Here is a 21,164-nt window from a genome sequence, read left to right as displayed (position 1 = left end):
GCGTTCCATGTGTTAGGCATTCGATGTGATTTACAATTTTGTGCCTCCCACCACTTCACAGGCAGAATTATGCAGAAAACATTTTGTTTCAGCCTTTCAACACGATCTCCCCAGCAACATTGATTTCTCTAAATTCCCTGCCTGGACTTTAGATTTTAGATATTCTACAATGTATGTTTTTTTCCTAAATATTCTAATTCTCTCTGGGTCTCTCTCAGGTAAACAAATTAGCAACGGGCCCGAGCCAAAAAAAAAAGTGAAATATATCAACAAAAGAGTAAAAATAAATACACAATATTCCACAATAAAAGCAAGCAGATGTACAACAAAAGCACAAAAACAAACGAAACAATGCCCGCCCGAGCTAAAAAATGTTCGATGAGCTCAGCACTGTTATTGTTACAAATTCCACGTGGTGGGTGGTGGTAGTGGTGGCAGGAACATATTTTTCAGGCGGCGGAAGTTCTTTTAAATTTATGTTGCAGCATAAGATTAAAGGAGAGGAAGCTGCAGACTCAAATCTATGCAAATATGTCAAAAGTTTCCTCCTCTTTGGATTAAAGTTTTTAAAAAAAATATGAAACATTTATTTTAGTTTTTCATTTCTTAAGATTAAGATTTTCAGTATCTGTAGAGCTAGAAAATGTCTGAAGGAAAACATATATTAGCACAGAAACATCTTAGCTAATTCAAATCAATCTCGATGAAAATCTGGCATGGTTCTGACGCAAATTTCGATTACAATGTCCGCTGATGCAACACCTAAATCTACAAGTGTTTGAAATCTGGGAGCCGTAAATGCCTCGGCCTGGTTACAAAATGTTTCGTTTTATGTTCCGCGGTGGCTCTACGAAAATGAAAAATGAACTTCAGGGCAATTAGAGGGCCACGGATGCAAACTTCAAAGGCTATGGAAGATTTACATGTTTGTTTGGCCCGACTGGCTCTCCAAATAAATACATATATTTTCCATGTGCTGGACGGAGATCTCGTTTTAATTGGATCTAATACGCGAAACTAATTTGGCTTTTGGCCATCCATCTGCTGGAGGAAGGATGGAAGGCATGGATGTGGGTGTGGGGATGGGATATAAACACGGCCAGTGTGTACACTGCCATAATGAAGCAATTGGGGCGCAACCGGCGACCTGCTTCGGATCAGGCTCGCTTAGGCACAGGCACGATCTGCTCTGATTTGCAAGCGAGGCGCCAACGGAAGGAAAGGAAAGCCGGCAAAGCTCTAATTGAATTTATGGCATTTTCATTTGTAAAAGTCGCAGCTTTTCACTCATAAATTGCTTAGACATATGAGCATGTACTTATGCCCGGCACTGTACTGCTGCACTGAGTTATGTGCCATTGCTTCGGGCTTCGGGCCTGCCGTGGCCGTGGCGTGGGTGAGGCGGCTGCAGCTGCGCACTGTCAAACGGAAAGAGATGGCTGCAGTGGGAGCAATAGAGAGGGGCGAAAGAAAGCCGCCGCCGCTGTTGGGAAGAAAGAAATGTTTACGACGCTTGGCAGGCACATAAATTTACGCATGAAAAGCTCATACATTCCTCCCCCCCATCCTCTATCCTTCAAGGGGCCCGGGACACGAATGGCACTGGAATGGGCACTTGGATGGGGCCTGAAAAGTCACTGGGATTGGGAGAGTGACTGGAACAAGCGGGCTATCCAGTCACCCAATTACTGTACAGAGTGATTTGTCTCGGAAACTTTCATGTTTATTTTGGGGAACGTTCCTAGATATCTGTATCTTCCGAATATATAGACTTTTCTTAAAATAATGAAAGTACTTGTTGGAATTATTTCACTCAACGATATCCTCCTTATTTAATATTTCCCCAAGAAGATACCAATAGAGCCATAGAGCGAAGACCAATAATTTCCAAGTGTCGCCTCCTTGGTACTTCGTCACTGGTCTGATGGCGTGCCACGTCGAATGGGCCGTAAATCTTATCAGTAATTGAAAAATTCCATCCCTAACTGAGAGTATCCACGCCAAGAGCGGGCCCAGCGCCTCTAAAAATAATGTATTCTATGCGCAGACGCAGCAGTTCCCTGATTGGACTTGGTGCCTGGCTTTGGGTATTTACATGGGCCTGAGGATCGCTGGCAGTTGGTGCTCCGATGGCTCTGATCCAAAGCCAGAGCCGGCTTGCGATGGCCTGTCGCTCTATCAGGGGATTTTATGCAGCTGCTACTTAGCGAAACTGACAAAACAGTTTGGCACGCACTGATTGATAAGTGAGAACGTGGCGGGTTGGGGAGGAAATCGGGACTTCCAGAGGCGGTGGAGCAGACCAGTCGGGCATAAATTAGCCAATGGCACTGTAAAGCCGGTTACTGTAGTTGGCCAATAAATATTGTTTATATGCTGGCCAAAAACCGAAAAAAGTATAGTAGAGCAAGCTATCTAGATCCCAAAAGGGGTCTACTCCAATGATTCAAAGAATAAATATTGCGAAAATATCAAAGAATATATACATAACTATTTCTTATCTATCATCTTCTAAACTAACATCCTAATAACTCTCAAGGAAAACTTTATAATTCCTGTAATTTTGACTTTCCGGAGCTCTACTGTAGAGGATCCAGCCATAATTACCAGAGTTGATGCGACGGCTCAGCGGTTTTCGAGTTAGAGACGCGAAATATATTGCATGTTTACATGGCAACTGATAGTCGCCGATAAACGTTCAATGAAAGTAGCACTCGCCGGCGACTCCTGCTGGTTTTAGTGGCGAGCGGGCGCGATGTTGCAACGTTGTTTGGTGCGATGTTGCTGCCTGGGACGCGATATTGCAGATGGGTGGATGCCGCGAGTCGTGGCCAACAATTTGTAGAAACAATTATAGAAATTATCTTTTAGTTGGCTGCGAATTAAATTGAAATTTAAATTGCATTCGATGGCTGCAACAAGATTGCCCCAATGCTCATAATTTGCCGGCAGTCTGCGGCCTGGGAAAGCGCGACCCACAAAAACGGAGACCTGAACAGAAATTGTTTTATGTTTTTGCGGGATTATTTATAGAACCCGAAAGTCTGACATCACTTTCAAACGATCGCAGCAACCTCTGCTAAATTACCAATAACAAAATAGCAGAACGCTATAGCACACTAGCGCGTTGTGTAGAGTATATTCTGCCGTGTGGTTTTGTTTTATGACAAAATCAAGTTTAGTTTAATGGAGGAACAGAACGAACGCGTCAGACCGTGAGGCAGCAACAATGGGCCAAAGGTGGAGTGGAGTGAAGGGGGCCAGGGCAAACACAATTTACATATGCGTATTTGAACTACACATTAATGCTGTTTGCTCTCCATCAATTGACACAAACACACGCCGGCACCGAAATGCTAATGCGGTTTTTTATTGGTCTGCTTGTACAAACTTTTTATGGCCCTCGGTTAGGGCATTCGGGCCTATGTTTGATCGGGAACATTTGATTTATGTCGCTTTAATGAGCCAATTTCAGTTTGTATTCAATTAGCCCACCTTTATTAGTGTGGTTGTAATTAAATTCTCGCAAAATTGCAAGAGTCTGATGTTCAATCGAAATTGCATATTAATGGACTAACCGGGTCAAGGCTTGTTTTAAAAACAAAAACCCATCTTCAATGATGTTTAGTTGCTAGCTTAATAAATCTTGATTGAGATTCCCAATTAAATTCTCGATCGGCCATCAAAAACGTAATGAAAGAGCAGACCTGGACGGCGCTCTATAAAAATGGGCAATGATTTCACACAAAACGATAACAGCCACACAAAAAAAAGGATCAAGAACAGCATCAAGGTAATTTCATATCGAAATCGTGTTCTATCCGCTGCCACAAAGTATTAATTTAAAGCCCGAAAACGTGTTTCACGCTAAGCGCCTCAAAGTGGACGATTGGAGCCCCTCCTGCCTCCACCAGAATTCTTCTCAAAAGCTTACTCTGGTAGAGGGTATACCAATTTTGATAGAAATATACCAAACGTAGTACCTAACTATACTTAACACTTATTTTAAAAGAGAACCTTTTTAGTTTTTAAAATAATTAAAATAACCAAAATTATCAATTAATTTCTGTAGAGAATGAAACCTATACCCCTAGCTGCCTTAGACCAGTTCCTAACAAGCATTAAGATAATTTTTGGCTGTCAATCGTTAAAAGAATAATTGTATATATACCTCTCCGTGATCTAATTCTATGTACTCCATGATGTCTCTTCAACAAGACAGTATATTCTAATAGGATTAGAACCAATTCTGTCAACATTTTTCAAAACATTCAAAATAATGGCCTGACGAGGGTACTCTGTCTTCGGTTTACCTTTTTGTTGTTGAACCGCCGGCGGGTCTTGGGCATTATATCATCGGTGCTGGGTTGGATACAAATGCGAACTAAATCCACCCACCGAGAGCCACGATCGTCGAGTACTTCCGCGATTTCGACTGGCACAAGTGCCTGGCGAAGACGCTTCTAAATATCCAAATGCAGCAAACGGCTCGGTGCGTGTGCCCACCACTTGAAATATGATTCAATTTCGCAATGAGTGACGTATTCAAATGCAAAAGGGGAGGAGGCCGACCTGGGCGCCCGGCCATATGCGAATGGTTTACATTATGCTTTATTCACAAACGAACGCTTAGTTATGGTCGGGCTGTTTATAGTGATGTCATGCCATTTATGGTTCATATTTCAGTTAGACGACGTGATTATACGTCCAGGCCTTCCCCTCGCCGCCTGTTACATTTCAAATTTATTCAGAGTTTCTGAATTATTGGTTTGCATATTGAAAACTCACTCACGTCGCATTGAGTCAGTGACTTCAACTGGTTTGTTTTTATCGCTTTACATCTCTGTCAGTGCGGAGAGCAATTTTATTTAATAGCACGGTTATTAATTTATATTGTAATTGATTAATGACAGTCACAGATCCCTTGTGGATTGGGGCGACTAAACAAAAACTGGAAAGCCAATAAACTATTATAGAGATTACTTAATTCCATTTATTCAAGGGGAAAAAATAGACGAGAAGCTAGAGATCAACATTTTCGTTGAACAAATTAACGCCCACGTAGCTTTCCCTGGTCATAAAACTTCCAAAATAAAAAAAAACCAACGTGGAGAAGTCAGCCCAGTCAGCCTAGTTCTCCATGGTTCTCCATGGTCTTGCCATGGCATGTGGCACTTTTCCCCAACTTCATCGACACATGCTCATCCCAGGAAAAACTAACGGATGCCATTACCATAAAAAGACGTTGCTGACCTTCATTGCAATCAAACAGCGTTGCTACCGAGGTTGTGGTGCTACTTCTTCTCCAGCTAGCTAGCTTCTGTATCTGCCAGATACTTTTGCAGCCTCAGCTTCGGCTTCGGTGTCTGCTTCTGGTGGAACTACCAAAATTAGAAGCTGCTGCTGCCAGAGCAGGTTTTCCCTGCACGAGATCATCATCGGGCACAGCTTCCCTGGTCTCCTTTGCGATGTCAACTGCAAGTTTCATGAATGGAAATCCCAGGCAACCCGGGGGTCTAGGAAACGTGACTGAAACGGATTTCGGTTGGGCCATAAGAGAGAGACTATGGAATTTCAAAGGAACCTTTTTGAAGAACATGTTTTTATTATATATCCCGAAAGTAAACTATTTGAAGCTCCTTTCTAAATGAAAGAAGATACAATATTTGATTAAATAAAACACTTTCAGAGCCCAGAGAAGATTTACATCAAAGTCGTAGAACTAGAGCCAAAAATCACAGCCCTGGGTGACAACCTGGATGAAGCAGTGCGTATGCAAAGGGAGCATGATGAAACGCTCAGGAATCTACAGGTAAGTCTCAAAATATGCTCCAAACTATAACACCTCTCAAAAACTCAATACTATTGCAGAGCCTTCCCGGACCCATGGATGAATTCGTCCAGAAGGCCGACAAGTTGCTGGCAAGCAAGCGAATTAGTTCCGAGCTGGTCAACGCCATGGCCGACACCCTAAACATCATTTGGCAGGACATCCTCAACCTCCTTCAGGACCGCCAGCACATCCTGCTCCTCTGCACACAGTTCCACGACAAGATGACGCAGTGCTTCAGAAAGATGGACCAGCTGGAGCTAGCCTGCGAGGAGGTTCTGCAGCCCCTGGACGTGCCACGAGTTCAGGAGTTTCTCAGCAGATTCAAGCAGCTGCGAATCGACATGCTCACGGGTGTGATGGCTGCCCTAAAGGACGGGAACGAACTTCTGGCCCAGCTGGAGGAGCTGGAAAAGCTGGAGACCCTCGACACGAGACCGGAACACATTAAACGCGACGCCACCAGGGCGGTTCACCAAGTCCAACAGTGGCTGGAGGCCCTACACGACCGGCGAAATGACTTGGAGCTGGCCTGGCAGACGAGGAAGACCCAGATGGAGCAGTGCCTGGCATTGGGCATACTTGGAAGGGAACTAGTCGACTTGGAGTCTGCCCTCCAACACGCAAGAATGGAACTCAACACCATGTACAGTCTTGGCGAGTGCGAGCACACGGCTAACGAGATGCTGACAAAGTATAGGGAGTGGAAGCAGCAAGCCCTGCTCCTCCGGGATAGAGCCCTCAAGATCACCAGGGCCAAGGAGAAGGTCCAGTCTGCCGGCCACTTCACCGAAGACGAGGCCTGTGCCAGGGCCTATGCCGTTCTGAGTGGCTGCACTGAGCACCTTGACTTGGTGGACCAGCGGGAGCACTGGCTGCACCAATCTCGCGAGTTCTTCGCCAAGGCCGAGCACACCCTGAGCGTCCTCGAGAAGCTGGAGCTGGAGTTGGCCAGCGTGAAGTTGCCCCCGAACTCCCCAGAGAGCTATGCCATGTACTCCAAGGTGGAGCGGGACGTCCGAAACTTTACGGAGGAGCCGTTGCGGCTGGGCTACGGCATTCTGGACGAGGTGGGTCGCACGCAGCCGGAGACCCAGGGAGTGAAGCGAGTCCTCGACGAACTGGAGAACCGCAAGGCCTACATCGAGGGAATTTGCGCGCACAGCAGCGAGGATCAGCAGAAGGTGCAGCGGGCACTGAGCGAGTTTCTGGCCCAGCACAATGAACTCCTGGCCTGGCTGAGGGCTTCCGGACAACTCCACCTGCAACAGAATGTGAATATGGGTAGGAACCTCCAGCAGGCCAAGCAGTTTCTGCTGCAGCACCACGAGCTCATGCAGGATTTGGAGGTAAGGACGTTTTTCTTCTATGATCCAGTATCGCCTTCATTGTCAATCCTTCCAGATCAAAGGCGAACTGATCAACCTGCTGTTGGAGTCCATCAAATCTCACCTGGAGTCGCTGAGTCCCCAGCAACGCTACGATGTGGACTCCAAGGCCGAGTCCTTGCACAAGCACTGGATTGAGTTGAAAGACCTCGTCCTCAAGCGCGTGGACCACGTTTCCCTTCTAATCGACTTCTTCGAGCTGGCCAACGAACTGTCCAGCCAGCTGGACAACCTGCAACGCCAGCTGCAGCAAACCCCCGACGAGCTCAAGCTGCAGTTCCTCCAGGCCACCTGGGCAGGCATCGCCGCTACCTTCAGCGAACTGAAGTCCCGTGGCCAGAGATTCATCAACTTGAAAGTGGGTATCGGAGTGTCAGGGGAGGGACTTGCTGTTAGTTTCATAAGTTGTTTAATCTAAGTTTTGTGGAATTCTCTAATGTCAGGGCAGAGCTCTTCGTTATGCATGCTGCAGTTTGTTTATACTTCATCTGTGCTCGCGAAACTTTGCTTTTTGCCCGCCAACCGCCAAACTAACCGCTGACAGCTGGCGCGTTTGCACGCTGTCCGTCAGAAGCCACCACAGCTCCCGGACCAGAAGCTAGCTGACTTGGCAGAAACTTGGACTGACTAGGGTACGATGGGGATTATGGCTCTTCTGATTCCATTCTGGATTATCACAATGGAGTATCACATAGGCATTGTTCAATGCATAAATTCCCATTATCTTTCTTTTCTAAAACCCCCCCTTTAATTACTAAAAATCCAGGGTATCCCCAGCTCCACAGACGATGCTGGACTCATAAATTATGAACAATATGATTCGGTTAGCTATAAACATGTATTTGAACGACAACGCGTCACTTCGCCCCATACGGGCACATAAAACCGGGAAGAAGCGACCCAGCAGCCACGAAGAAATTTTGAAATTAGAAATTTTGCGGGCTGAACGAGGAGCGCACTTTTCGAGGGGGCAAGTCTGCGTCTGGTGATGGTGTTGTGCTGCGTTGACTCGAGAGTCGGGTCCATAAATAAAGAAAGCAATTTGCGCTGCCGGGCTATAGATAGGTCGGTAGCATCTCTGGTGTGGCTGGCCTGCCCTCGTCTGTTCTGGTCTGGCCAGAATGAATCTGAATCTCAATCTGGTCTGGACACTAGGCACTCGCAACTCACCAGAAGACAGCAAAAGGCAGACCCTGGCCACAGTTAGATGCGTGCCACGCGCCGCTTCTTTCCGGAAAAACCCCTCTCTTTTCTGGGAAAACTTTGTCCGCGACACTTGACGAGGAGACGCAAATACAAAAGAGAACCAAAACCAAACCAAATAAAACAAAACTCAAAAACACGACCAAAATCAAATAGAATAAAAATAAAAGCAAAAAACCATCTATTTTCCATGCTATTTTTAACGGCGTGCTGCGCAGATTGTGGATCCGTATCTCGAGACGAAATCCTCGGCACAGGCGGTGGAAGAGACGCTGAATGGCTTCAGTAAGCGGCAGGTCGACGTGACGAGCAGTTTGGAGAATTGGACGACCAGCATAGCAGAGAAGCGAGAAGTCGAATATCTACTTGAGAAAGTCATGAGCGACAACGAGGAGGTGAGAATGATATAAGGGAGTTTTAATAGTCACATGTTTTAATAATTATTCATTCCTATTTATTCTATTTCTACTTGAAATATCCTGTAGACTGTGGCCAAGAGCAGCCAGGTGGACACCCAGTTGTATCCTGTCTTCACCTCCCCCAGCGTAGACTCCAAGCAACTGCTGACCATAACCCATGAGAAGCTCGCCAACGTTAGCCAGGACATCGAAAGGGCTCAGGATGAGATCCAGCAACGCATTCAGACCACGCTCAGCATCCAGACCAAGGACCAGCCCTCGCTGGCCAAGATCGAGCAGGTCATCAACAACCTGCGCATGCTGAAGGCTAAGCTTGATGGGATCAAGTACGACTACAGGACCCTGGTGGATAACATTCTCCAGTTCCTGGAGAACATAGTGCAGCTTCGCCGCGAAATCGACGAGTACTTTGCCTCCAAGCAGCAGCCCTCGTCCACAACTGCCGGAGTGGATCGCAGTATTGCGGAGCACGAGAAATTCCGCGATCTCTGCATGGATAAATTTAGATCGCTAATCACACAATCCGAACTGCTCATCGATCGGGTTCGGGTGCTGGAGCCGCCGGGAGCCCGCGAAATCGACACCGATCGCATTCTGAAGTTGCTCGAGAATCTCCGCATCCACTTCGAGTCGAACAGCAGCGCCCGGATGTCGTCGCTGGAGCGTCTGGAGAAGATCGAGCAGTTCCGCGGCGATCTGGAGGACATTGATCGGAGCCTGGACAGCGTCAGCCAGCAGCTGCACGAGATCAATGGCCAGAGTGTGGATAGTTTGGCGGCCGCCAAGACAACGTCGCTGGCGTTCGAGTATTTTGAACGGACCATAGAGGTGAGTGAACTTTCTTGATTAAAACATTGAGGTAGGATAGTTCTATCAAGGTGGAGCGGAATACCATTAAATACTAGAGATATCCTAGAGAGAGAAACATTTTCGTGGATCATAAATCACTTTTTTGATTCATCTATTAAATGATCTAATCCAATTCTAGTGTTCAATGCCCAAGCAATTGAAATCCACGCGCCATCAGCGACGCTGGGGCCAAACAGCCCACACCATTGAGGTATCTCTTGCCGCGGATACAGAGATTTTCACATATTGATATAGATATAGATTTAGACCAGATCCCCTGCATGTTGTCTTTATTTTTGCATCACTATTCCTGATGGCCCACCCTTCTGTTGGGTGGACAGATCAGGCAGGCCCACAACATTCATCAAATTTCCAAACAGAAACGACGCTCCCGATCCCGCTCCCGACGATATGACATTTCGAAAATATCGCAACTTTCAAAATGTTGTCGCTGTCAGCGGAGGACGATGGGCTTTAGACAGACAGCGGCAGCTGTCGTTAGTTTGTAATTAAAAACTCTGGGCCAAATACATGAAATACATCTCAGAAATACGGATACAGAAACAGAAACAGATACAGATGCAGATACAGATACAGCGGGCGATTCAGAAACACTTTCAGACCACTTTTTAATGCACTTTTCTGTCTATTTGCTGTTGAGCATTTGCTGTTATAAATTGCTTCTGGCGTTCCGATTTTTATGACCAGCTAAGAGCGAACCGAAAGATTATACACTGAGAGAAACCAATCAGTCATTTCACATCAATAAAATTCAAGTTTTCAGAATGGCTTTCTAGGCTGCTAAACCTTATCACTTCGTTCATTTGGAAAATGAAGTATTTTCCTTGAATTGAAATTCTTAAAAGCCCCTAAAGTTTTTCCTTGTGTGGTGAAGTGTTTCCCCTTGGCTGCATTTCGCCTAGACACTGCGTTTTAGCTGCTGCTTAATGGGTTAATATTCTCACAATGTATATTTATATTCCACGCCGCCTCTAAAGAGATTCCCTCACTCTTCTTCCCCGACACGCACCCACACAGCTGCTCGAGAAGCGAATCGAGAAGTTCACGGAGTCCACCAGCCAGCAGCTTCTGATCAGTAACCCCGAGAGCGAAGGATACGTTAAGGACGAACTGCGAAAACTCAACGAAAAATGGCAGAGCTTCAAGGATCAGGTGAAGCAGAAACGAAGGAGCCTCAATCAGGCCACCGAGTTCTTCGAGGTGGTGGAGAAGGTACTTATAGTCCAACTCAATCAAGACTTTCCTACATTTTCCTGATTTCCATTCCAGATCGATGCCGAGTATCGTGAAATCAGCTACTTCTACACCAGCGTCTCCAACAAGGTTCCCTTTCTACGCGACGCGGTGGAGGCCGGCAATTTGGTCAACGATATCGAAAAGTATGTGACCAGCCGGGAGACGGATCTGCGCTCCAAGCTGGACAGTGCCTCCCAGTGCGCCCACGACATGAGCAAGGTCTCGTCCCTCTACAATGACGTGATGAACATCTTCCAGTCATTCATCAAGCTCAAAATGGACATCAACATTGTCCAGGAGCGCCTGAAACAGGAGCAGCGCCAGAAGGAGCAACGGGAGCGGGACGCTCGAGACCAGGCGGAGAGGGAGAAGGCTCTGAGGGAAGCTGAGGCCAGGGAGAGGCTGGCTCGCGAGGAACAGAACCGATTGGAGAGTCAGCGACAGCAGGCGGCTATTGAGCAGGCTCAGCGGGAATTGGCAGCTAGGGAACTGGCTCTGCGGGAGCAGGCTGTCCGGGAAGAGGAAGCCAGACTCAAGGCCATCCGGGAGCAGGCTAGTCGGGAGCAACTGGCCCGGGAGCAGGCGGCCAGGGAGGAGGAGCACCGCATTCAGACCCTGCGGGAAATCGCCAAGCGCGAAGAAGAAGTGCGACTGCAGAGCAAGCGCGAGGAGGAGACCCGCATCCGGCGGGAGGAGGAGGAGCGCATCCACAGGGAAAGCGAGGCCCGACTGAAACGGGAGGAGGAGGCCCGAATTCAGCGCGAGGAGATCACCAGACTGCAGACGCTGAGGGATCAGGTGGACCAGCAACGCATCGTGACCGAAAACATTCGCAAGGACATCCAGGTGAACTCTGTTTTCACGGAGCTGCGCTACGCCTCTCCTCTTTTCGTACGGCCCCTGAAGGACGGCGTGACCCGCGAGGGCGATCGCTTTGTCTTCGAGTGCGAGGTCACAGGTACGCCGGAGCCCACTGTGGAGTGGTTCAAGGACGGCATTAGCATCCAAAGCAACTCCGACTACAAAACTACCTTTGACAAGGGAATCTGTCGGCTGGTAATCGAGGAAACTTTCGCAGCGGACTCGGCCCGGTTCAGCTGCCGCGCCTCCAACCTGGTCGGAACCTGTGATACCAATGCTACGCTGTCGGTGCGAGAGAACGCCGCCGAGGTGCAGCTGGTGCCGCCGAGAATCCTACGGTTCTTGGAGAGCGGTAAGGCCACTGAGGGCAGCTCCTTCCAGTTTAACTGCGTGGTGGCCGGCGTGCCCCTGCCCACAGTGCAGTGGTTCAAGAACGACAAGTGCATCGATGATTCTCCAGACTATGTCATCAGCTACAACAATGGAGAGGCTAGGCTTCGATTCGAAGAGGTCTTCCTGGAGGACGATGCGGTTTACACCTGTAGTGCCTCCAACCCAGCCGGCATTGAGCACTGCTCAGCTTCTCTGATTGTGGAGCGTAAGTACATCGAATATATATATAGTATATCGAAGAATACGACTTTTAGCAGCTCGAGACTAAGTACCTCCTTTTAATTCTTTGCAGCTTTGGAACCCACTGAGTTACCTAGTTTCAAGGTGCCTCTGTCGAATGCCATGGCCCGAATTGGCCAGAAAGTCAAGTTGGAGGCTATCGTTACTGGAATTCCCAGACCGGAAATCTACTGGCTACACAACGGAAAACCCTTCCAGCCACGCAATTCTAATGTAAGTCAAAGGAAACTAACTCACTTTTTATCAAAAAATCATATTTTTATATAGAACTAGGTATTGTCATTAAAGAATATAAATTATTCTGTTTTCTTAGAAGAAAAAAACGCATTCTGAATGCTCCCAAAGGTATCTATCTCAAATGCCTCAGACCAGACCAATCCTCATGGAAGGATAAACAAATAGAGAACAATTCCATAGAGTACAATTCCCCCGACTGTCTGGCGATTGACCGTTTCCATATACACACTGATCTATAGGCAAGCCAAACATATATCGCTGGAAAGGAAACCACATAGAATTCTATATGTTGTGGTGGGCGTTGCATGTGTGGTTTTGGACTATACTTAGTTCCAAAAGAAAATGAAACGATCGTGTTGTAGAATATGATCGGACGTCTGACGTCAGTGGAAGATGCGTGAACGCATTTTCCCAATTTTTCCAATTCCACACGCTCCCCTATTTATTTTCATTCCCCTCCGATCGGAGGAGGCTAATGACGGCCGCTGGTCAAGCGGAATTCAAGGCAAACCAACGCCAACGCACTTTTCAGCCTAATAGAGATGCATATAGTCCTCGTCGAATAATGTCTAATAGCTGCAACTTTTGGCAGCTTTGTCAGTATATCTTGTACACATTTTTGCATCGAGCCGTGCCACAAGCATGGCGAATCCAATTCACCACAGTCAGGCCAGGCAATTTGTTTATTGTGGGCGCCAACATTGTGTATACATATTTGCAGATTTCCCATTTTCATATGCCAGATAGAAGAAATGAAAAGCGGGGAAATGATATCATTTTAGCCCACATTTAATTGCCTTTCATCGGCGATGTTTTGTTTGACAAAAGTGATCTCACTCGTACAAGATACAAGATACTTGTACTGTTTGAAATTGATTAAACAATTTCATTAAAGAGGCTGCTATTGTTCTCCATTCGAGCGTTGAACACCTGTACTGAGGTGCTTCCTGCGATTTGGGGCAAAAACAAATATCATTTGTTGTTTTGGGAAAACAAAACGAAATAAAAGCTGAGAGATTACGCCCTCCTGGCCGCCGGATGCGCCTCATCCGCAATCACCCATACACGCACTCGTAAATAAGATTTAAATCAGTGGAAAAAAAAGGAAAATTTTAATTGCGAAAAGCACAAAACTAGCACACAGTGGAGGCATTAGCTTTTCGGCAACTCACCACCGCCCCATGGTGAATACCGATCTCAAACAAACCGAGTGCTGACCTCCCGTCATCTTTCTCTTTTCCATTTCAGTACGAATACGGCCGCGTAACGCTGATAATCCCCCAGGCTTATCCGAACGACGCCGGATCCTACGTCCTGAGCGCCAAGAACCTAGCTGGCGAGGCCTACACCAGTTGCAACGTGATAGTCAAGGGTCGTCTGCCCAACGAAACCTCTGATTCCGAGATGGCCAGCGACATTGAGCCGATCAAGCCCGCAGTCCACCTGCCCCTGAAGGACGTCTCCATTTTCGAGGGCAAGCCGGTGCGGCTGGACTGCGTGATTGTGGGCCAGCCCGAGCCGGAGGTCATCTGGTACCACAACGAACGCCCCGTCAAGGAGTCCGCCGATGTGCAGCTTCTCTTCCAGGGCGACCGCTGCTCGCTGATCATTCAAGAGGTTTACCAGGAGGATGCGGGCAACTACAAGGTGGTTGCCATCAACTCGGCCGGAGAAACTTCCAGCAGCTGCGAGTTAAAGGTCACTCCTTTGAACCAGGCCGAGCCCGCCACAAGGGCCCAGGCAGAGAGGCAATCACTGCCGAAGGATTCACAGCCCAAGTTTGAGCGGCTGCTCTCCGATGTGTTGGCGGATGAGGGTGAGCAGGTCGTCCTCGAAGTGCAGGCCAGTGGTGACCAGCCTCTCACGGCACAGTGGTTCTTGACCAACAAGGAGCTCCAGCTAGACGACCGCATCACGGTTCAATCCGATGCAGAATCCGGCATATTCAAGCTCCTTCTGAACAACGTGAGTGCTGATGACAAGGGAGTCTACACCGTTAAGGTATCCAATCCTGCTGGAGACGCCAAGTGCTTCTCGCACTTGATAGTGAAGTCTGTGAATGCCCCAGAGATTCGCAGGAGCAGTCAGTCCTCCGTGGAGATTGTGGATCGCCATCAGTGCCCCGAGTTCAAGGAGCTCTTCAGCGACAAACAGGGACAGATCGACGATGTCGTCAAGTTCGAGTGCATCGTCAAGGGCAAGCCCACTCCGAAGGTTCACTGGTTCTTCAACGACCAACCTGTTCACGGACACAACTTCCTCGTGTCCACCAGCGGGGAGCGCCAAGTGTTGACCATTCAAAAGCTGACCCACGACGCCGTCGGCAAGATCAGCTGCGTGGCCGAGAACGAGGCCGGAAAGGCCACATGTGTGGCGTTCCTCAACATCGTTGGCAGTGGTCTCCCTGCTTCCAGCGACGTCCAGACCATGACCCAGGAGCACAACACTGAGTCCTCGAGGGTGACTATTAAGAAGCAAACCTTCACCACCACATCCACCTCGCAGGTGAACTCGTACGAGGGTAATGCCCCCCAGACGGAGGTGCACCACTCCTCCGCCCACATCGATCAGTCGCTAAAGCAGCTGGGCCAGCAGAGACCCGAGATCGTGGAGAGCCACCACTACCAGGAGCTGCACAAGAGCAAGGAGATGAGCAGCCCCAGTGTGCAGCAGAAAACCTTTACCCTGGTGCAGTCAGGCGGTGGGGTGCCGAACGGTGCCCAGTCGGCCGTAGCCATCCCGGAGTCGCCCACTCGCCTACGCCGCGAGATCGCCCCCCGCTTCACTACTCCCCTCGCCGGCAAGATCGTCGACCAGGGCACTGATGTCAGCATGGAGGCTATCTACGACGGATTCCCCTCGCCCGAGATCAAGGTCGAAAAGAACGGAGGCCAGATATTCGACGATGCCCACACAAAGATCTCCAACAAGTGCAACCGAGTGACAATCGAACTGAAACAGGTGGGCGTGGCAGACGCGGGACGGTATGCCGTGACCGCCTCCAACACTGTGGGCCAGTCCACCAGCACAGCCGACTTGGTCGTTAAAAGTGAGTATCCACATTGCAATCATTGCATCACCAACTAGGTCCTATTGGATTTCGACTTCCAATCAGTCATCTTCTGAGGAAATCCATTTCCAAGAACTTAATGAGCTAAAAAACGGTCGAAAAGTGTTCACAAGTCTAAAGAAAAAGCAAACAACATACACATGTTCCCTTCAATAGACCCTATATCAAATATTGGCGTTTTATGTGGCCAGCCAGCCCGTCCGCGTCCGCTGATTCCTGTCCGTGCGCCACATCAATCAGCGCAGAGCATTAAAGTGTCATTGTCGAGGGATGAGTTGGAGGAACGACCACCGTCAGTGGATCTTCAAACGTCAATGGCTGGCTGCCCCCGAATATTGATGGGTTTTTAGTGGCGAGGTTATATTATTTTGTTGTTGTTTGTATTTAAATTTGTTGGCTTTTTTGTTGGCTAGCCCCGGGAGAAGGAGAATCTTGGCCAATGCAAAAGATTTTCTTACAAAAATTTATAAATATTCCGTATGGCAGCTGTGGGTGGGGGCCCGAGTCTGAGTCTGTGGCTATGGCTGCGGCTATGAGGCTATGGGATAATGTCTGCAATTATTATTATGTAAATCGTAGTGAAGACGGAGATCGTTTATTTACTCGAGCTGTTCGCTGTTTGCAGATTTGTCGCTACTTGTGTGGCTCTAGATCTGGCTGGTTTCATGTATTTTGGGATTATTTTTACTGCCGACTGTCGGCCGCTGTCTAAATGAATTATTCATTATGGCCGATTATTGGGACGGCTGTTCAAGTAAATTATTCGGGGGCCATCTTCAACGCCCCGACAAATCTCAAATCTGTTGCAATGACACATATTTGTTTTCAGAGTCTACATATATATATGTGCATGTTTGATTTTTCAGAGACGATCTTCCCACCCGTTTTTGGCCGCCGCCTGCAGGCCCAGGTCAGCAAAAAGGGCGAGAAGCTGGTCATGGAAGTGGAGGTCACGGGACTGCCCGAGCCCACTGTCACCTGGCTGAAGGACGACAAGCCGCTCAAGGACGCCGGCATCTCCGAGCATCGGCTGCTAGCTCAGGGCAACTCCTACAGGCTTATCATCGAAAAAGGTACTAGTTACGACCAAATCCTTTTATTCTCAATTATTACAAAAATAAACAATCTAGCGGAATGCTTGAGAAATGTGACAGCTGACGGGAAAAACATTTTTTTTGCAACAACTCGGTTGTTTACTTAACCCAATTTCCGATTTTTCTTTTGTAAATAAACAACAGCCCCAAAGTTTAAACCTGTTTTTACGACCATTTTAAATTATATTTTCTAATTTAATGCTCCAGCACAAACCTCTGATTCCGGAAAGTACATGGTGCGGGCCACAAACGCTGGAGGCGAGGCCAAGAGCATTGCCGACTGTGCCATTCTGGAGCCATCGCCGGAGAGGATGCAGGAGGTCGTCAAGACGATAGTTTATGAGACAAAGCCGGCAGCAGCCAGCGATTTCAAAACCGAAGTAAGTGTGCATGTGCTCAATATCTAACTATCGAGTTCTATAAACTATTCTCCAACCAAGATCACCTTCAAATCTTTCTATACTCTGTTCTATACTTTCTTTTCGACTCTGTTACTTTTTAATTCTTATCGATATTGTAAAATAAACCAAAACTTTTGTGAACTCTCTCCTCTCATGATGTCAACGTCGTTCGTTCTTTCGTTTTGCTTTGCTCCGCTTACTCCAAAACCAATGGTTCTTCCAAAAAATACTTAAAAACCACACTTCACCAAAACTACACGCCTAATACCAAACACGATACAGGCCCAGATCCAAGCACAGACTCCCGAACAGTCGTACCAGAGTAGCCAGCAGACCAGCACCGTGGAAGCGAGCAGCGCCAATGACCTGCACGGCTTGTCCGAGTCCAAAGTGATCACTGAGCATCGTTGCACCACCGAGGCAACCATGCGTCTAGAACACACGTCGAACTACCTGGATCTACCGGAACTGGCTGCTCGCCCCAAAACCCCAACCAGCGCACCAACTCCAGTCGAGACACCATTCACCACAACGAACACTGCCACGGTCATCAGCACGGACCAGCCCGATCTGACACGAGCCAAGGATCCGCCTCCCGTTCCGCCCAAGCCTTGCCAGCCAGTGGTGGCCAGCCCATACGGGCAACCACCGCAGATGGAAACCCTCACCAGCACCAGATACGAACAGAGCGAGAAGAAGTCCTCCTCATCGTCCTTTGACTACTTCAAGAAGATCGACGAGGAGACCATCACCCAGCGCCCCAAGCCACTGGCCTTCAAGCCACTGGAGACGGTGGTGCGGCAGCCAAAGGCCCAGTCCCTGGCGGAGGAGCTAAGGAGTCTGAACCTCATACCCGGAGATGCCCCGGAGTTCCTTTACTCCCCAAAAACAGAGAGGACCGAGCCCAAGATCCCCTCCATAAACGAAAAGATTAAAATCTTGGCCGAGGTGCAGCCGAAGGAGACTCCACCACAGGGCGGGGTGCCGGTGTTCCCGCCTCCACTCGGGCTGCAGACGGTGCAGCACGAAACCACCACGACCAAGGAAGTGAAGGTGGAGTACGGACAGCCCATAGTGCGCCCTGCAGCTGTCCTTGCAACTCCTGCCCAACAGAATCCAAGATCGCCGTCGCCCAAGCCCTCTGCCGAGGGTGTGGCCATGTCCAGACTGTGGACGCCCAGTGGAGTCCCTGGTTACACCCCTGCTGACGCAGCTGAGCAGAAGCCAGACAAGATCCCCAAGCTGGGGACACCGACGCCCACAAAGGAGTTGAATGCGCCCTTCCTGGTGAATCAAATAATAAAGGGCATACCCCAAGCCTCAGCGCCCGTAACACACGTCGTGAATGTGGAACTGGAACCAGGCACTCCTCCGGAGATCTGCTTTGCTCCGAAGACAGAGGAGGGACGGCGTCACTCCCTGGTGGAAAGCATGGAGCAGAAGCTGGAACAGAATCTTATCCAGGGACCCAGTAAGGTGTTGCCCCACTCGGTGCCCACTCTAACACCGCCCACTAGCACTTACCGGCCACCACCGCCGGTTCTTCCAGCTCGGCTGGGAGTCTATGAGAGTGACTACGAAAGCGATCGCTACAAGTACAGTGGCAGCGAGTCGGAGGCGGACCACCAGAAGGCTACCACAGCGACGTCCTTCAAGTCCAGTGGCTACACAGCCGACACCGAGGAGCACTCTAGTTTCCGCAAGTCGGAGACGAGCTACTACGAGACCAAGTCGTCCTCCACAACGGAGCCAAAACTACACCCTGAGCCACCGGCGGCCATTTACTTCACTCCGAAGCCGCAACCACAATCGAATTTTAGCAGCCAGGAGGCGAAGGTTCGCAATTGATATTTTCCGTGTCTGTTGTCACTATCTGTGTCTCGTTGTTGTTGTTCCTTACTCGTTTTGTTGTTGTTGCCAAGCACTGGAAGCCAACAAGTTGCTTCCTCTTACACTGAACAGTAAAGCTAACACTTTGTTATTGAAAATAAACCCAAGATACCACTTACACCGTGATATTCCTAACATATCAGTGGAGAAGTCTACTGAACTGCCGCCTTAATAAAAGCCTCCAAAGTTGTCCTTCAGACTCTGCTTTCCCTGGCTGTTGTTGATTCATTTCCCAGCATTTAACCCCAGCTATCAACCTTATATACTTGCATTTGCCTGATCCTTTAAAAACGTTCCTTAACCATCGCCCTTTATGTCTTTCAACCCATAGAAGAATCGAAAACTAATCCTTTTCCATCAACTTTCTTTCTCAGGACTACAAGTACACGTCGTCCTCCATGACCAGCAACTACTCACATAATATGCAGAGTAGTAGCAGCACTTCCCACCACGAGACCAAGTACTCCTCATCGGGCGCCCCCGTGGTGACCTATCCCAGCCCCGTTCCCGCCCAGCGGAAGACTCCTGCTGCCGAGTTCAGCGACTACAGCAGCGAGATCGATGAACGCTTCCGGTCGGTGTCCCGGGCCAACGAATCGGACGCAGAGATCAAGGGCTACCGGGTGGTGTTCCCCCCCACCCCAACTCCCCGCACGAACTTAGCCCCCGCCAACGGCCACAAGTCGCCGGTGGTGGTGGTAACTCCCTCACCCATGGAATTCGAGCCCACTCCGCCGGAGGTGGGCAGCTACGCCAGGCCAAAGTTTGAGCCGATCGGTGGCAAGGAGATCAGGCATGAAATACGGACAGAGACTAGCTCCAAACAGTCGAAGTTTGGCCAACAGCAGAGCCAGCCGGTGTTCAAGCCAAAGCCCGTGGCCGCCAAGTTCATAGCAGCCACCCAACAACAGAACCAGCAGCCTCCACAGGCCACCGCCCGTCCGACCATGTACTACAATGCTGTTGCTGGAGCTCCGATGCACCTGGCCAAGGTGGCCACTGAAACGAAGAACGTGATGCAGATGCACGAGTCCACGGAGAGCTCCCAGAGGGTGGTGAACATGCAGCAGACCAAGCGGGTGATCCACTTCGACAGGCCCAACCAGCAGGATCAGACGGTGCTGGAGCCCTTCCCCTACAGTCCTGCTGCCAGCCGCACGCCCTCGAGGCAGTCCCATCTTCCTCCCCCAGCTACTCCCACGAAATTCATTCCCGGCGAGTTCCGGGAAAGCGACTACGAGAGCGAGGTGGAGGGAGCCAGAATCCAGCCCCTGTGGTCGCCCTACGGGGATGGTCTGACCAAGGGCTACAGACGAGTAGCAGCACCCCAGACGGCGGGCAGATCTTGCAGTCTGCCACGAACCTATGAGAGGGTGCTCTCGCCCATGGAGTTCGATCGCGGGCCGGAAATGCCCAGCAAGATCCATGTAGATGTGAATACGCTGCGGAAGGAGCAGCGTGGTGGCAGCACAGTCACTACCCAGCACCGCACCCAGTCCCTCAACAGGAACTCCACCATGAGGCAACAGCATCAGCAACAGCAGCAGCAGTCCATGGATCAGATAGATAGGGCCGGAACACTGCCCCGCTACGGTTACAACTCCCTGCAGCAGCAGGCCGAGAACCAGGGTCGCCGGTTGGGTTCAACCTTCCTCCAGAAGTCTCATCAGTTCGTGGAGGATGTGAGCCGCGACCTGAGAAGTAGCTCCACCACCACAAACGGAGGCATTCGACAGGGCTTCCGACGGGCTCCCAGCGAAGGTAGCAACCAGCAGCCACAGGCCTTCCGGGACGAGTCGCGCGTGTCCCAGTACGGTAAGTAACACCATCCTTATCCTTATCATTGCATTACTATCCTTGCGTAGAGATTTGGAACGCGTTTCCTCATTTGAATTGGTATTTAGGAGTTGAGAATTGAGAATTCATTTGAATTGGTTTGGAAAATGCATTCTTTTACACAAATCGGACCTGAAACTAATCCGTTATCATCTAATCAGGTTACAAATTTAAGTTTTCTTCAAAAAGAGGTTAA

The 21,164-nt window shown here is 49.1% G+C and overlaps 1 protein-coding gene across 6 annotated transcripts in view; it reads left to right on the top strand.

Annotated features, from left to right (window-relative positions):
- The window catches only part of LOC108134287 (titin), a 121,773-nt gene that overhangs the window by 3,078 nt on the left and 97,531 nt on the right, over window positions 1-21,164 (top strand). For 3 of the 6 annotated variants that reach the window (XM_070279868.1, XM_043214229.2, XM_070279866.1), the window contains exons 3-14: window positions 5,690-5,812; window positions 5,872-7,179; window positions 7,235-7,576; window positions 8,640-8,816; window positions 8,907-9,668; window positions 10,728-10,922; window positions 10,980-12,405; window positions 12,493-12,653; window positions 13,926-15,726; window positions 16,614-16,820; window positions 17,049-17,221; window positions 19,507-20,947. In XM_070279868.1, the coding sequence (XP_070135969.1) occupies window positions 5,690-5,812; window positions 5,872-7,179; window positions 7,235-7,576; window positions 8,640-8,816; window positions 8,907-9,668; window positions 10,728-10,922; window positions 10,980-12,405; window positions 12,493-12,653; window positions 13,926-15,726; window positions 16,614-16,820; window positions 17,049-17,221; window positions 19,507-20,947 (8,116 nt within the window). Of the gene's footprint in view, window positions 1-5,689; window positions 5,813-5,871; window positions 7,180-7,234; window positions 7,577-8,639; window positions 8,817-8,906; window positions 9,669-10,727; window positions 10,923-10,979; window positions 12,406-12,492; window positions 12,654-13,925; window positions 15,727-16,613; window positions 16,821-17,048; window positions 17,222-17,524; window positions 19,079-19,506; window positions 20,948-21,164 lie in introns of all 6 variants that reach the window. The other 3 variants (XM_070279864.1, XM_017253368.3, XM_070279865.1) reach the window with 2 other exon arrangements.

The sequence above is a fragment of the Drosophila bipectinata genome, chromosome 3L (assembly GCF_030179905.1).
Source record: "Drosophila bipectinata strain 14024-0381.07 chromosome 3L, DbipHiC1v2, whole genome shotgun sequence".
Taxonomy (NCBI): domain Eukaryota; kingdom Metazoa; phylum Arthropoda; class Insecta; order Diptera; family Drosophilidae; genus Drosophila; species Drosophila bipectinata.
This window is presented reverse-complemented; position numbering and strand designations above follow the sequence as displayed.